At 45.1% G+C, this 16,906-nt stretch overlaps 1 protein-coding gene across 1 annotated transcript in view; it reads left to right on the top strand.

The window, feature by feature from the left end:
• Positions 1-16,906, top strand: part of LOC113934838 (histone-arginine methyltransferase CARM1-like) — a 183,107-nt gene that overhangs the window by 151,024 nt on the left and 15,177 nt on the right. The window contains exons 8-10 of the mRNA XM_027616399.1: positions 12,778-12,859; positions 14,066-14,151; positions 16,621-16,710. Of these exons, the coding sequence (XP_027472200.1) occupies positions 12,778-12,859; positions 14,066-14,151; positions 16,621-16,710 (258 nt within the window). The remainder of the gene's footprint in view (positions 1-12,777; positions 12,860-14,065; positions 14,152-16,620; positions 16,711-16,906) is intronic.

Raw genomic sequence — 16,906 nt, 5'->3', positions numbered from 1 at the left:
TCTTTTAATTTCTCTCCTGCCTCACTGGTCACTTTCTCAACCAGTCTCTCCCTGGTTGTTACATGTCTTTTTCACCTCCTGACGTTGGGAGTGCCCCAGGACACAGTCTTGGACCTCCTCTTTGTCCACAGTTATGGACTTGGTGAGCTCACCCATTCCTTAGCTTCAGATGCCATCTGTATGCGAATGATTCTCAAAGGTATTATCATCCAGCTCACACATATTCTGGGAACCCTATATTTTTATAGCCAACGGCCTCCTGGGCATCCCCCCTTGAAGAGACTTACCAACTCCTCATCTCCCTCACTTCCCCCCAAAATCTGCACTGCTCATAGTCTTTCCATCTCAGTTGATGATAACCTTGTCCTCCCAAATCATTCAGGCCCCAAACCTTGGAGGCCCTTCTTTCTTTGTCCCCATATCTAAACCATCAAGAAATTCCGTTTGTTCTACTTTTGAATTATACCCAGAATCTGTCCAATTCTCATTATATTTGCTCTTCTCCTTTGTTCCCAACACTGTCATCTCTCATCTCGATTCCTGCAATACCTTCTTAACCTATTCCCAGCATTTCCAAAGCCTTCTGGTAAATTTTGTCCAGTCTGGCTCCTCATTTCCTGTGACCATGTTCATTCAGCTCTAGCCAGATAGGCTTCCTTGCTGATTTTCAGGCACATCCAACCACCCTAGAGCCTTTGCATTTGCTTATCCTCCTACGTGGAATACTTTCCCCCCGATACTCGCATGGCTATTTCCTTCACCTCCATAAAGTCTGCCAAAATGCCACCTCTCCTGGGCGTCCTATTTTAAAATGGCAGCCATACCACTCCTGATCCCACTTTTTCTGCTTTGTGTTTTTGCTGTAGCACTTACCACCTCCTAAAAGACATATAATTCCTTTATTTATTATTGTTTATTGTCACCATCCTTCCTGGTAGAATGTAAGCACTGCAAAAGCCCAAATTCTGTCAGATTTCACTAAAGTAAACCAAGCACACTCCATCCCAAGTGCCTGTCACATGGTAGATCCTCAGGAAATATTTTTGAATGGGTAAAAACTCCAGTAATCTCGAGTAAGTACGCAAATAATTACTAGTAAGATTTTAGTTGTTATCGCTTTGATTTTTCTAATTTTTTTTACAAAATTAGGATAATACCATAAATATCGTTATGTAGCTCTTTTACTTCTTAAAATGTTATTTTTTATTTTTGTTTTGATTTCAATACCTTGTTGACATGTTCTCATATCTTCTCAATATTCTCTTGCTGTGGAGTATTTCTTTTGTGACTATATCGTAACTTGTCAACTCAAGCTCCAGTGCTAGATATAAAATTATTTTAATTGCCGACTTAATCCTTATGAAATCCATAAATTTATAAGAAACAACACTAAGGTATTGTTTTTATATTCTACCAGAATATAGAATTTTATAGAATTCTATATCCTAAATTTTATAAGAACACTTAAGTGAACATCCTTTTATAGAAATCTTGGTTTGCATTCTGATTATTTCCTTACAATAAATTGCTAGAAGCAGAATTACTGGACCAAAAGGTGTGAAGAAGGATCTTTAAAAAATTATTCTTATATATTGCCAAATTGCCCTGTAGAAAAGTTTTACCAATTAACACTTCCACCAGAGTATATGAGAATGTCTGCTGAGTCTTGCCCATACGGGCTATGTTTTTTTAAATGCCAATTTGATTTGCAAAAAAAAATGGTGGCCAGCTTATTTTTAATCTGTATGTCTTTGATAGTTAGTGCATTTGAACGGTTTTATTTTTAGTCAACAAACACGGAAAAAAATGTTTTAAAAAATATATAGTTAACAAAATTCACAGCCTTGCTCTCTTTGTAATTCCCCTCCCTCTATGAAGAGGTTTCTGCATTAGGCGACTGGATGCGGGCCTTTGGTGGCATTGGTGCAGGGAACAGGTGGTGAAAGCATGTGCAGTTTCCATTAGAAGAGGCATAGAAGTGGAAATGCTGGCTGAGAGGAGGGAGAGGGATGCAAAAAATAAAAATAATAATAATAATGAGTTTATCTATATACTAAAGAAGGGAGCTGAGAAACTGAGGGATAACAGGCCAAGTAAATCGGATCATTAGGTGTAACCAGTGATCGGTCCTCGCCTGACTTTCTCATCAAGGACACTTGGCCCCGGGGACTCCTCTCTTCACTTCTGGAGCCTAAACCTGGTTTTCCTTCCTTTCTTTCCTTCCAAAGGAGACTTCGTCTCCTTTGCTGATTCTTCCTCACGACCCAAGTCTTCAGTGTTAGATTGATTCCAAGTTGGCTCTTACTGTCTTCCCCTTTCCGTCTCTGCTCACCCCCTTACTGATTTCATTGCATCTCCTGGGCTGTAAATACTGTCTTTATGCCAACGACTCCCGTAGTGAGAACTCCAGCCTAGAACTCTCCCTAGAACCATAGACTTTAGGTGTCCAACTGGCTGCTGACAACTCTACTTGGATATCTCTTGGGCATCTTAAATTCAATATGTCCAAAAGCAAGCTGCTGACCTTCGTCACCACCCCCTGCTCACCCCTGCAAAACAAAAACACAACGAGCAAAACAAAAAACTCTGCTTCTACTACCGTCTTGCAAGCCTTTCAACCTATTTCCTCTTTTTAAACAGCAACCAAAGTGATCCTGATAACGTATTAATTCAGATCATAGTTTTCCTTTCCATTTACTTGGCCTGTTTCCTGTGCTCAAAACCTCCAGTGGCTTCCCACCTTCTACATCATAAAAGCCAAAGTTCTCACTGTGGATGCTAAGACCCTCCAGGATGTGGTTCCACCCTGCTACCCCTGTGATGTCATCTCTTCCCAATCCTTTCTCATCCTCTCTGTCCTCACTGGCTGGTCTCTTCGGCTCCCCTTGAACATACCGGGCTAGCTGCCACCTCCTGGCCATTCCCTCTGCCAGACATGCAGATGGCCCCATGGCTCATTCTCACGTTCTTCAGGTCGTAGCTCATATGCCATCTTCCCAGGAGACTTGCTCTCAGTTACCAGTTGTCATCTCTTAGCTTCTGGAAGTCCGTATCCTGCTTCTCACTTCATTTTCTCCTACTCCACTTACTATCATCTGCTGGATTATATGTTTTTACTTATTTATTTAGCTTACTGTCTATCTCCCTTGTGAGACAACAGGTTTCCATAATAGTGGCTGTTGTGTTTTGCGCTGTGTCCGCATCATCTAACCTAGCTAATAGTAGTTGTTCAATGCGCTTTTGTTGACTGGAAGATAAATGTATTGACATAAGAATTCTTTACATATTAAGGATATTAAGACTTCTTTGTATTTTCTTCAAAATTTTCAGTTTGCCCTGTAATAGTCTTTGTGATGGTTTTCACCACAAAAGAAGTAAAAATATTTTTGTGTCGCTGGATTGACCAAGATTTTCTTTGATAGTTCCTAAGACTAGCATTAACTTCCACTTCTTTCATGTTTTCACTTTTTCCATTTAACATTTAAAAAAAATGTAATGTTTAACTCTAAAATTCATTGTCATTTAAGTGTGTGGTGAGCACAGAACTTTATCCTTTCTCGAAAACCAGTTAGGAGGCTGTCTCAGTAGACAAGAATACCACATTCTGATGTTAGTACCACTCACCTACAAAATTAGTAACTTCCCTGTTTGATTAATATTTCTTGCCCTTGACTAAGATTCTGAAAAGTACCTCCTGAGACTAAGGCTCAGTCATGAGGAAACATTGTTCCTGGCTGTAAAATTTCCTTATGTGATGGGTACCACTGCCTTTATTGAAACTAATCGGCTCCGGGGTTTTAAGCCACGTCCTTTAAATACAACTTCAAATTGATTCTTGTATCAAGAAAACCATATACATAGGATGGATTAAGAGGAGCAAGCAAATATTCTCAAGAAGTTTGAGTCGGAACTAGTTTGCCTTATTACATTTATTACAATTATACGACATAAAAGCATAGGCAAAATAGGAAGTAGTTAAAAGCTGGATGATTCAGACTCTGGAGCCACATTGAACTGTGTTTAATTCTTGGTTCTGTCAATTACTAACTGTAAAACCTTAGCCCAGTCAATTTAATCTCTCTGAGACACGATTTCTCTATTCCTAAATTAAAGATACTAATATTCCCTACCTGGGGATGGGGAATTTCAGAGATGGGTCCTCTGCTTGTGCTTTGCTACCATGGTAGCCCTTTCTTCACAGGTCAGTGTGAGGCTTCTGCCACATGCTGAATGTATTCCAGTTGTGCATTTGGGGACTCTGAAAATAACCACAGGGTGGATAGGAACCCATCAGATACCTGTGTGATGGACTTGGTCTGAAAGTTTATTTACTAGCTGTCCTCCATAAGCCTTTATTAACCAGAGGCATTCTGATTCTCCCGGCATCAATATCAGCTCATTTCTCAGATCCTCTGGAGAAAAATCGGAGAACATTAACCATGTGGGCTTGTGGTGGCACTGCAGAGTGATTTCTCAGAGGCTGGGCCTCCACTTCATTCATGGACCAGTGGGCTCTAGATCCATAAACAGTGTCTGGAAATTGGACCTGGAAATTGGGTGAAGGACCTAATCTTTCCATTGTGACAGCTGACATCATCCTGCCTACCAGCTGGCAAATTTGTTGTTGTTGTTGTTGTTGTTGTGACATCATTTGAACACTATCCTAGTTAACTCTACATCTCTTTGACTTCTCTGGGAACGCTAGGATCTGTTAACAACCACCACAGGTCAAGGTTCCCTCGCTGTCACTCTAGCCTTGCTTCCCAACGCTGTAATTATGTCATTCTTGACTGTGACAGTTAATTACTGCTCTCCTAATTCTGACATCTGAAATTCCATCCAAGTTGTGCACATTGGGAACACAATGTTATGGTGGCAGCAGCATCGTCATTGATCTACTGAGGACAGCCACCTTCAGCTTCCCAGAGATGCCACTGCTCTCCTGTTGCCTTTAGGAAAGGAGGGTTTCTTGGGCCTTTCCTGAGAACACAGTCAGGAGAGATGTTCTTAGGTCTTACATGGTAGATCCTTCTAGCATTTCCATCTCTCTGAAACCTCTGACTCCTTCCTTACTACTATGCTGCAGAAATTCTGGAATCTCCACTTCATTGACTACAGGCCATCATGATGACCAAACTACAAAGTGACATCCTACAAAGTGACTGTTAGGTCTAGTATTTTGCTAGAACACTGAATTCTGTGAGTGCCCATGTCGATGAATTGTGCCCTATCCTGCCCTATATTCTACTCTTCCCAGTCTAACACCCTTAAAATATACTCCTATATGTATTTCCCTGGTTCTTAGCAGAATATACTGTCCAACCTGTGCAGCTTCTTAGGTATGTAAGTTATCCTCACCCAGAGTAGGCATTGTACTTCCTGCTCAGGCTGTGCTTGAGTTATCAGCCTGACAGCCATGAGAGACCAGTAGCCTGAAAGCAGTGGGCAATAGTGAGGCTGATCCTGAGGAGAACAAAACTACCTTGCAAGGCACAGTCTTCAGGAGAGGTGGTTGTGCAGTCTTCGGGCAGCTATTCTGCTCGGATGAGATGGAGAATTCTGCTTCTGCTGGCCGGAAGTCTTCAGGGGAGTTGGGAAGATGTTTTCAGGATTCCCTGCCTTGTTCATTCAACTCTCCCAATCCCAGGTCACAGGGCCCTACTCTTCCGATCAGGGGCCCAGCTATGATACCTAAGACTTGTCAAGGTTGCATTCCGCATCTCCTCTGCAGTTCTTCTACTCTTGCTGTTTTATTCTCTTGAACTTAGCTTGGGTTCCCCAAGAAACTAGGTGTTAGACACAGTTTGTAAGCTACCACTTTATTAAGGAATGTAATCCCAGCAAAACAAGAATGAGGAGAAATAAGAGTCAGGGAAGGAGGGAGGGCTAATGCAAAAGTGCATTACTGAGCTGACGACCACATGGTATCAAACACCAAGAAATTGCTTGATCCCCCAGGACCATCTCAAGAGGTTGAATGAACTACAAGACAGTGTATACGGAGGATTAGGGAGGTTTATCCACCAGCTGTTTTCTCTGCCTTGGTCAACTGTTCACCCCTCAACATTAACTAGCCTGCACTTCGGGGTTGTGCCTGTGTGGACACCAAATGGGTCTCACGGCATCCATACCCACCCCCACCCCCCGCTGAGTCAACAGGAATACCCTGGGGCGGAAGTGGAAAGACACACGGTACAGGCCTGAGGTGAGGCACTATCAGGTTGTGCTCATGAGGGGTCAGCTGAGCCCACACCTTGGCACAGCAGGTCAGAACACATGGCTGAGGATTCCAGAGAGAGGTAAGACTGAGAGGATCTGAGGTGGACTTAAAAGGTGACGTACCACTTAAGGAACCAAAAGATGCTCCCTAGTCTCCTTTACAGAGAAGTGTGCACGGATGGTGGGCATCCATCGGGCTTGACAACAGTAGTGCCAATTGAGTGATATCAGGGATGACAGAGGTGGATGTCCTGGAGTCATTTGTTCTTTGTGGAAATCAGAAGTCTGTGCTTGCAAAAGCTGAGAGAAGATGAATGTGAGAATTCTGCCATAGGCAACGTGAGATCCCTTCTTGCACCTTTCCGCTCTCGAGTCTACAAAGTGCCTTATTGACCATGGTGCTGCTGAGAGACACATTATTTTTAATGTCCATTCAACTGAATGGACAAACTGCTAAATCTCCTGTGAAGGTAATGGATGGTTTGTTCCCAGGCCAATTCTGCCCCCAAACTGAAATTTCTACTAAAGGTTCTTTTGGCATAGCTAGTGTTCCAGGCCTTCTGGTCTTTCCCAAAAATACATCTGGCCCTGATAGTCACTGGTACACAGAAACACCATGTGGACCAAATAGGAACATTTCAAATTGCAACGTGATGTAACCGAATTTTCGTGGGAAGCCAAGTATATGGCACAGAGTATCACAGAGAAAGAACTTTTGAAGGAATACTATCATGACCAGTGTAATCATGTTTGGATCTTCATGTGCCCTGTCCTTGTTTCATTTATAGTTTGATGGTTACTTGCACTAGGATCTCCTTTCAGCCACCAGTATTTATTCTGGATGTTCCCTCTGCTTCTCCTTTAAATCTGCAGTTCTTGAACCCATCTGGCTCTTGCTCATAGAAGAAGCCTCAATTTCTATATTCATCTTTTTTGTAACCTATGTCAGACTCCTAGATCTTCCATCATATTCCATCCCTGGGCCTGTACACATCCAGACCTTATTTTTTTTTCTTTAACCATGTGGTCCCTATTTCAGTGTTACCAATATAGTACAAGCGTCCCAGTTAGAAGGAGTCCAAGTACAATGCCAAGGTTGCACGCCAGGCTCAGGAAATTAACAGGGAGGTTTGAAGTAATGGAGAAGATGACTCCAATATGCTCTAGGATGAGTCTGATGCTCACTCTTCCTATGGGCAAAGGTGCTTTTATGAAGGAGTCTGATCTTTAAAAATGGTGAGTTCCTCTTTCCATCCATTCACTGGAGTTCCAGCAGGCAAGTTACAGGCTTAGAAGAAGCTAAAATTTGTGGTGGGAATAGGAGCATTTTACAAGTTGTCCACTTTACACTAAAGGGGAATCTATTTTTAAATTCATGGAGAGTATTCAGGACTATAGCTAAAGAACAGCAAGGGGAGCTGTGCGAGCCTTGGGAGTGTCTGTTACACATAGAGCAGGATATCCTTCACGCCGAATCTCAACAAAAACTGTTTTTAACTGCATCCGTCCAGTGTTGACAAACTGGCTTTTGTTTCAAAGAATAAGCTTCAATTTCTGTATTCATCCTTTTTGTAACCTATGTCAGACTCATAGCTCCTCCCTAATTTCTGCTCCTGAGCCCATATACAGCAAATCCAGATGTATGAATTCACAGCTCTCTATCCCCTTCTTCTTTGCAGCTATTTGAGCAAAATTCTTACACTTGACTCTCACTGGGTCAGATGCCAAACCCTGGGTTCATTGCCAAGACCAGAGTCGTGAGATGCTCTGATTGACTGAGACTGAGCCACATGCGAGTCTCTAGAGACAAGACCACCCAAGCCACAAGGACCAAGAGTGGGGAAGAGGTGCCTCCCAGAAGAGAATCTGGTGCTGTTATCAGAAGAAGAGCAACAAACAAGAGATGTCTATCTCATTGTCTTGCCAGATCTCCTCTTCCTTCTGATGCATCTTCCATAGGTCCAGTTGTTATGCAAACCAGTAATGTCTAGATTTACATGGGCACGGCTAAGGATGCGCCACGGGTTCCTTTATAGAATCACAGGCTTTCGCTTACTTCTTACGAAAGATGCACAGTCTGAAGCTTGGTTTCTTTTAAGGACTGTGCACTCCTTTCCCCCTCTTTTCCCATAATAAAAACCACATTTTTAAAAATATGAAAAGTATATAAATATATCACATATAAAATATAAGCCACATTAGTTTGCTGGAGTTTAAACCCAAAAAACCAGAGACAGAATGAGCTGAGCATCTTTATAGATACCAGCGTACACAGTGGTACGTCTACATTCTACTGATGCAGAAAATTGTGGGAACTACCAAGCCTCAAGTCCTGGTATATATAAGGGATGTATAAGAAATTGAGAAGATACAGTTTGTTCCTAGACGTGCATCCTTCTCTTACGAGGCACCCCCACCAGGCCGTTCCAGCCACCCTCTTAGGCTGCGTCCTCAGTACCTTGTATGTCGTAAGTGACTCTCCTGGATCCCTGTATTTGTCTTCTAGTTCTTAGGGCTTCTGTACCTCTCATCAGGTTGGCATACCCTTGGTTGTCAATTCTGGTAAAGCACAGGACATTAAGACACAAAAGAGTTGCTTGATTATCAAACAGTAGAACTTTCTTCCTTCCTTTTTTCCCCCTTTCTTTTCTTTTTTTAATTTTTTTCAAGCTTCTTAATGGAGATGAGTGGGGTTTTGGTTAGGATAGACTGAAGAGACAAAGATTTTTATTAAAGTAAACGATGTGAGTTGTGCCATGAGAGAGCGTGTTCATATTAGCAAAGAAAGTGCTTGCGTTGCAGAAGCTCCCGTCCATGAAAGCCGAAGGCCAGTGCTAACGTCCCTAAGAGAACAGAGGCAGTACCACTGTTCTTCCAAGACAGATCCAGGAGGCTGGTGGGGAGAGCCGTGTGAATGAGGAGAAAGGACAAAAGGCCCAGATGAACTAGCGAAGAGCCAGGGACAAAAGAGGCCAGAGAGAGAGCTTCCTTGGATGCTTCTCCAAGCTGGGCTCCGTGTGTAGAACTTGGAGAAGTTAACGTCATAGTAAATGGGTTGCCTCTTTCTCTGCACTCTGGGTGTGTTTAGGCATAGCTAATAGTACAATTATTTTCCTCCTGGGCTGTATTTCAGAATTTTCCAGACGTTGCATGGATTATGGTGGAGAGGGAGGGGAGGGAGGGAGGACAGTTGGAAATGTGAAGTCAAGAGCAAAAACTACACGTAGTCTCTGCCTTATGGACTCATTAAGAGGCCAAAAGTTAACCTGGAAAATAAAGCCCACATAAGATGAAAACAATGGAAATCATCCGCAGCTTCCAAGTCGACGGATTCATTTCCTGATTCACCACCCAACAGTGCATCTTGGGAGACCCACAGAGATGCCAGTCCCGTCTGCTTTAACTATTTTGTGATGCATTTCAGAAGGAGATTTGAGATTTCTAAGAGTTTGAAAGACGGTCCGGCCGGAAAGTTCTTAAAACCCAGGCAGGGGGCCCACGGCTCTGTCTGCCCAGGCGTGGTGCTGGTGTGTACCACACTAATCACGGCTGCTGGGTTTTAACTGGCACCAAACACACAAGGCAAAGGGCACAGACTTGGTTCCTCTGAGGTTGTATCCAAGGCCTGGAGAGCAGTTTGCAGCCTCAGGCACTGCCAGGTGGAGGGCAGTCTCTGCCCGTGGGGATTCTCTTTTGCCAGTTGGTGAGGACTGTAGAACAGGTAACTCTGTAGTGTTCAACCCTGGCTTCACGTGAGCATCACCCATTGGGCTTTGGAAACAAACAGGAGGGTTACACGCCTGGATCAAATAAACCACAGTTGGACAGATGCAGTCTGGACATCAGCATTTCAAAAGCTTCTGGGGGGGTTCTGAAGGATGGACGGGATTGACTCCTTCTGGGCTTTCTGGGAAATTGTCTCTGCCTCTGTCCTTCCCCTCCCCTCTCCCCCCACCCCCTTCCTTCCCTCTCTTCCTTCCCTCTAATAAAAACTATTTTGATGATGACTTATTTCTCCAAAACCACCTTGACTCTCCTTCTGAATACTGAAAGCGTCGTTTAAACTTGCAGGGCTCTGTTTCCAAGTATTTTCTAGGCATATAGGAGCCTTGTTTTCAGGATGTGTATTCATAAAATGATATGCTTCACCTTTGGGCCAGGCTACCTGGGGCCCTTGGTGGAAGGAGAAGATTAAGAAACAAGTAATGAGGGGCGCATGGGTGGCTCAATTGGTTAAGCATTAAGCGTCTGCCTTGGGCTTAGGTCATGCTCTCAGGGTCCTGAGATCCAATCCTGCATCAGGCTCCCTGCTCAGCCGGGAGTCTGCTTCTCCCTCTGCCACTCTCCCCCACAGCCATGCTCTCTCTGTCAAAGAAACAAAATCTTTTTTAAAAAAATATGTAATGAAACTAAAGAAACCTGGGGTCATGATTTTCCATTTCTCCATCATCTTCATGGGCACCTGTACCATTCATAGGCCTGTGAAGGACACCAAGGCCTCAATTCATTCGTTAAAGAGAGATTACTGATAGCTAACTGGATAGGTAATTTTTAATCCTCACAGTATACCAGCCTTGTGCTAAATACACACTGATGAATAAGAAAATACTTTCACTTTTTCAAAGATTTTATTTATTTATTTATTTTGAGAGCGAGAGAGAGGGGGAGAGAGAGAAGGAGAGAGTGCACAGGCATGGGGAGAGGCAGAGGGCAGAAGGAGAGGGAGAAGCAGACTCCCCACTGAGCAAGGCTCTATCCCAGGACCCTGGGAGCATGACCTGAGCTGATCAGACACATAACCGACTGAGCCACCCAGGCGCCCCTAGAAAATACTTTCACTTTTAAGTGGGTTCAACTTAAATATTTTACTGTAACACAAGTTTTAAAATTTGTGATTGGGAACATTTGAGCTGAGTCTCACAGATGGAATAGGAATTAACGGGACAAAAGAGGGAAAAAGGATTTCTAGGCAGAAGGGAAAATAAGTAGAGGCTCAGTGGTGAGAAATTGTATGCGCCCTTCAGGATCTGTAGGTAGCTTGGTGGGGCTTGCTTTTCACTTGCAGGTTGAGAACTGGCTGTCGACTTAATGTTATGACGCCTCCCTGCCTCTTTTGAGGCAGGGCCTTGAAGGCTTTGATTTTGGATTTAGAACCTTGCTTTGGCTGGTCTTTCCATCCAAATTGAGCTGCACCGCAAATTTAAATTTTGTATGTTTATTCTTTGTGGTGCTGGTTTTTTTCCTGTCTTCCCTGCAGGCTGGCAGGCATCGGACTGGGAGAAGATGGGGAGTGATGAAGTGAATCCCCATCTGATTGGCAGGCTGTAGAACACACACACACACACACACACACACACACACACACACACACACACACACTTATTAGGGAAGCTGCTTTTTAGTCTCAGGATAGACTTTCGATCTCTAGTGATAAGGTCTCCAAGGCTGCTTTCTGGAATTGGGCCTGGGAATTTGAATTTTTAAAAGCTGCCCCCCCCAAGTCCTCCCACAGCACAGTCAGATTGGGAACCACCGCCCTGGTCCCAGTGCTGACCTGAGAAGGCGGCATTCAGAGGATATAGCCAACTCAGGTGGTGGTAACGAAATGCCAAGCGCTGCTCTCCATTCCTTGTGTTAATTCCGTTAATGCTTATATAACCCTACAGAGTGAGCGTATAATTATTCCCATTTCAGAGAAAGGGAAACAGGCAGAGTTCAGGGGACTTGTGCAGGGCTCAGAGCCCGTCACTGGCAGAGCCTGAATAAAGCTTCTCCTAATCCACCCCCGAGATCTCCTCTCTCAAGAGTGCAGACCACTCGCCACGCTAACACAGAGCACGTGCTGTGTTCCAGGCATGGTCCGGGGTGTAGTGGGGACGCGGAAGTAAGATGCGGCCAGTGGTGTGGCAGTAACTGCTTTACATCTGGCTCCCAGAGGAAGGAAGTGAGGGCTATAGCGTTGATCACTTTCTGTGGTCGAACATCACTGACCACAAGTTTGAGAAGAAATGCGCGCTGCGGACTGTGATGAACAGGCTCTAGTTCACTCAGCCGCCATGGCCAGTGCCATCAGGAAGCTGCTGGCCCGTGGCTACGGAAGAACCGAAGAGAGCAATCTGTTTTCTGAAACAGCAGGAATGTGGGGGCACTTTGGACATCTAAAGTCGTGCTCTGGGCTGGATAAGGAGAGGGTCAGGGAATTGTATTTCATGATTGGGACAGCATGTCACGGAGCAGGCAGCCACCTTGGGGCATGAGGTCAAGGGTGGGAACCCAGGGGCCTTCGTACCCAGAGATATCCTCCATAAACTTTCCACAGGTATTGTCCTTTACCTCAACTACATCCCCGGCCGCAAGTACCCGTCCGCAGATTCGCTAGAGAGCCTTTTCTCCTCTGCTCTTCGCTCTAAACCAGTTTGCCTTCACGTGCTCGCGCACGTGTTCGCGGCTACCTTTGAGGACCTGTGAGGCAGCCTCCCAGCGTGTCACAGCTGTAAGGGGCTTGGGGACTCTGGTGAGGGACAAGGTGCATGTGGTTTTCTGTGCTCCCTCTTTCAGGTACCAGCAATCCTTCTATGGGGTCAACCTGTCCAGTCTCCGGGGGGCTGCAATGGACGAGTATTTCAGACAGCCAATAGTAGTAAGTGGGTGTCATTACACGCTCTCCTCTGTTGTGTTTATCTAAGGATTCAATTGCTCGCTCACTCATGCACCTGGGAGGTGGTGTGCTGCCAGGCTCTGCAAAGCCGTCACCAAAAAGAAGAAAGAGCTCCTTGGAATGCTATGTTCTCAAGTCTTCCAGCTCTCATCTTCCAATCAATTAAGAAAATTCTCAGAGAATGATGCTGTCAAAAGCAAGGAGATTTTCTGACTGCCTTTCAATAAGTAACTTCTGATTCCCTCACGGCCCCGACTCTCCCCATGTACACACTCAGCCCTCACACTTGTTCAATAATTCATATCTTCCCATTGATTCTGGTGGCCCAAGGCATAATAGGAGAGGAAGCTTTGTAAAATAAATAGCTTAGAACAGGAGCATCGCTGTCAAACAGATTGGGGTTTCAATCATGACCCCCTCTAACTGTGTGATCTTGGACAGCAATAAGTTGGTATTCCCCAAAACTGGCTTAATTACTGGCCCTCAAAAACCGCAGAGCCTGGAGCTAGAGACCCACTGCTGGAGTTCAGACAGTGTCACTTGAATCTGGTTTTTCTATCCATATCATTTATTTCCATTGCCTCTAATTTGACTGTAATCTCCCCTTGTGGTAGCAAACTGGCTTCAGGAACTCCAGCCTCAGATTCTTACAACTCTTAGGTCCCACAGGCGAGCCTACTTTTCTCTGATAACTTGGGCCAAAGCCCCAGAATTAGTTTAGATGGAGCCTGATTGTCCTCCCTTGGGTCATGTTCCTGCCTGTGAAACCATCTTCAGGGGAAAAGTCATGCACTGATTGGCCAAGCTGGGGTCGCCTACCATACCTGAAGCTGAGGATGGGCTAAGTTTTTATGGAACTTCTTGGAATGGGGGAAAGAGGTAAAATCTGGATTGTTGAAAACACACCAAACACCTGCTCCAGAAATATTGTGAGCACCGGATGATACAACCTAACAAAGCACTTAGCACTTAGGAAAGCGTGAAGCACTCCGTGCTTGGTGTATTGTAAGCATGGAATAAATGCTAGCCATCATTATTGATATTATTATCATTAAGCTCATGCCTTCCAAACCCTAACTCTTGTTGACTTAAAACACCAGGAAGAAAGCCAGTCCACAATTTTGCTTGGGTTCAGTTTATCCTGACAGAAAGATAACGTTTCTGCTTCTTTCCACCCCGCCCCACAAGGACACGTTCGACATTAGGATTTTGATGGCTCGGACGGTCAAATACACAGTCAACTTTGTGGACGCAGAAGAGGCTGATCTCCACAGGTTTGTAACTACCAGTGTTGCTCTTGGTTTTGAAAATCTCCTCCGGCTCTCTCATCCGCAAAACTGCAGTGCAGGCTTTTGCCACTCACACAGGGGAGAGATCTTAGGTGGGAGTCACACCCAGGAATGGTGCAACAGTACTAGTCGCATTTTATTGCTAAACGAAGATAATGATGCTTCTTCCATAGGATTGTTTTAAAAGTTGTATGTGTAAAATTAAGTAGTAGTAACATGTACTTATATAGCCAGTCGGTGTTCTGAGCCCTTTACATATAACGACTCATTGTGTCCTCCATTGTGTTTGCTCTGCAAACAGTACTATTGTTACCTCCATTTTCCCGAGGACAGGTGTGAGACAGAGTAGGTTGCACAAGGTCACGGTATTACTGAGGAAGTTAGACCTGGGATTTGAACCATTCAGAAGGCTCCAGAGTCCAGGCTGTTTAACTTCTCACTCAGGCCAATAACATCAAGAGGAAGAGCTACAACTTTCTGAGTGCTTACCACATCCTAGGTGCTGTGCTACGTGTTTCACAGGCCCTGGCTCATTTTCAAAGACTGCACTCAATAAATGTTCATGTTTGTCCCCCTTCCGTCCACTGGAAGAGACTCTGAAATGAGAACTCATTCCCCAGATGGTGATAGGAACCCCCTTTGGATGACCTTTCACTAGTATTTTGCCTTTTTCTCCTTGAGAAGATCAATGGGCGTGTATTTTTTTTTTTTTCTGAGTGCAATTTAAGACCCAGCCAGGTTGTCATTTTGCCTGGGCTACTGAGGAAGCAAGGGCCAGACTTTAGCAGGTGCAGCTGGGCAACTCAGACCATTACCTGTCTTGAGATCACGATGGGCGAAGGGTGCTCTCTTAGCACAGGCTAGAACCTGCTGTGGCCCTAAGAAGAAACCTCCGTGGCTTATAACACAGGAGTCCTCCTCCCTGACGCTCTGTGCACTGGGCACAGCTCTGGCTCTGAGTGGCATCACCCACCCCAGCGCACCAGCCTCTATCCAGAGCATCCCTCGCCACTTAGACAAAAAGAAGGAGCATGGCCAAGTATGTTCTGGCACTAAAAGCTTCTGCCCGGAAATGACCCAGCTCACTTCTGTTCCTGTTTAATGGGTCAAAGGAAGTCACATGGCTGAGCCTGAGCCCGGGTGAGTGGATAAATGTAATCCTCCCGTGTGCTCAGCTCAAGAGAAATGGCGTTTGGGAACAACTCTAGTAACTCCCACAGGCCCAGACAAAATTGACTTCCATCGGCTTTATGTGCTGCTCTGGGCCACCTCCTGAGTCCCTGAGAAGTTCTTGAAAATGAGCTCTGTCTCGGCTTCTGGTCATTCACTTACGTGTGTCAATTCAGCAAGTGCTTATTGAGATCTCACTAGGTGCCAGGTATGGTGCTGGTGCTTACACAGGCCCAAAAAGTAAGTTTTGAAAGTCTACCCTTGAAGAGCTCATAGTCTATTTAGGGGAATGCAAAGGAAAAAAAAAAAAGAGAGAGAAAAAGAAAATAATGGCAGTGCCATACCAAACAGTTCTGCGTGATCAGCACAATGGAAAACTTGAGAAATGCTCTGACTGCCACAGGGTGAAAGAAGTTAGGGCTTTGGAGGCACCATAAATGCAAATAAGGTACGACCTTCTTTGAAAATCTTTAGAGCACTCACTAACATAAGTCTCCCCTCAGCAAGGGACGAGTAATATCACCTTTTAATTGTGAAACACTTTAAAACGTTCACAAAGAACTGTCATCTATGTTCTCCTCCACTCCGATGCGCGCAAGAACCTTGCAAGGTTGGTGGGAGAGGTTTTGTCACCCATCGACAGATGACGAAACCAAGATTCAGAGGATTTAAGTGACTTTCCAAGTTAGCATCTAGATTTTGTGTGCCTTTCCCACTCTTCTTTCTGCAGGGGGTAGAAACCACGGCCACGTCAGCGTGATGCTTGCTGCGGGCCCGTGGGAGGTTCAGTGGCCTCTCTGAAAAGTCAATGAACTGTGACAATGACCTTCCTAGCCTGGATGCGCCCCCTTGTGATCCACGTCTCTGTTGGGCGGCCCGAGCAGCCTTTCCCTTCTAAGCAGCAGCGTAGGGGGGGCTGCCCGGTTCCTGCTCTGACTTCTAGGAGGACGGGTGTCGCCTGGGCCCTGCCTCTTCTTCCTCTCAGGGCTCACACCCCGCTCCGGATGCTGCCCACCCCCCGGGAAGTTCCGGGTCACTGCAGAGCGGTGATGTGATTCTTGCTGAGCTTTGTCAAGAAGCCACATGGTCAAATGTGTGGCCTCACTCAGGCAGGAATCACACACGGAGAGAACCCTGCTGCCGGAACCGGAGTGCTTAAGAGAGAAAGAGAATATTCTGGGAATGTTCTGGCTGTTCTCATGAAGGTGTCTTGTATGCCTGTCAACAACAACAAAAATAATTCCAAGTGTTTCTGCTCGCTCTCTCTTTTTTCTTTCCTTGCAGAGTAGAAATCCCCTTTGTGTTTCAACTGACGCAGTCTGGCCTTGTCCACGGCCTGGCATTCTGGTTTGACGTGGCCTTTGTCGGATCTCTGTAGGTATCACCCCCCTTCTGGGCCTCCTCTGGCCCCGTGCCATAATGCTTACTTCTCTAGGTTTCAAGAAAATAAAGCACTGATGCGAACACAGCTTTGAAATTTTAGGGCCAAGTCGAAACGAGACTGTTTTCCATAGTGTCAGATCAGCCCTGGCTAAAATACTGTGAAACCTCTGAAGGCAATTGGATTGGG

This window comes from Zalophus californianus, chromosome 13, assembly GCF_009762305.2.
Source record: "Zalophus californianus isolate mZalCal1 chromosome 13, mZalCal1.pri.v2, whole genome shotgun sequence".
Taxonomy (NCBI): Eukaryota; Metazoa; Chordata; class Mammalia; order Carnivora; family Otariidae; genus Zalophus; species Zalophus californianus.
The sequence above is the reverse complement of the archived record's forward strand: the minus strand, read 5'-3'. Positions and strand labels throughout refer to the sequence as shown.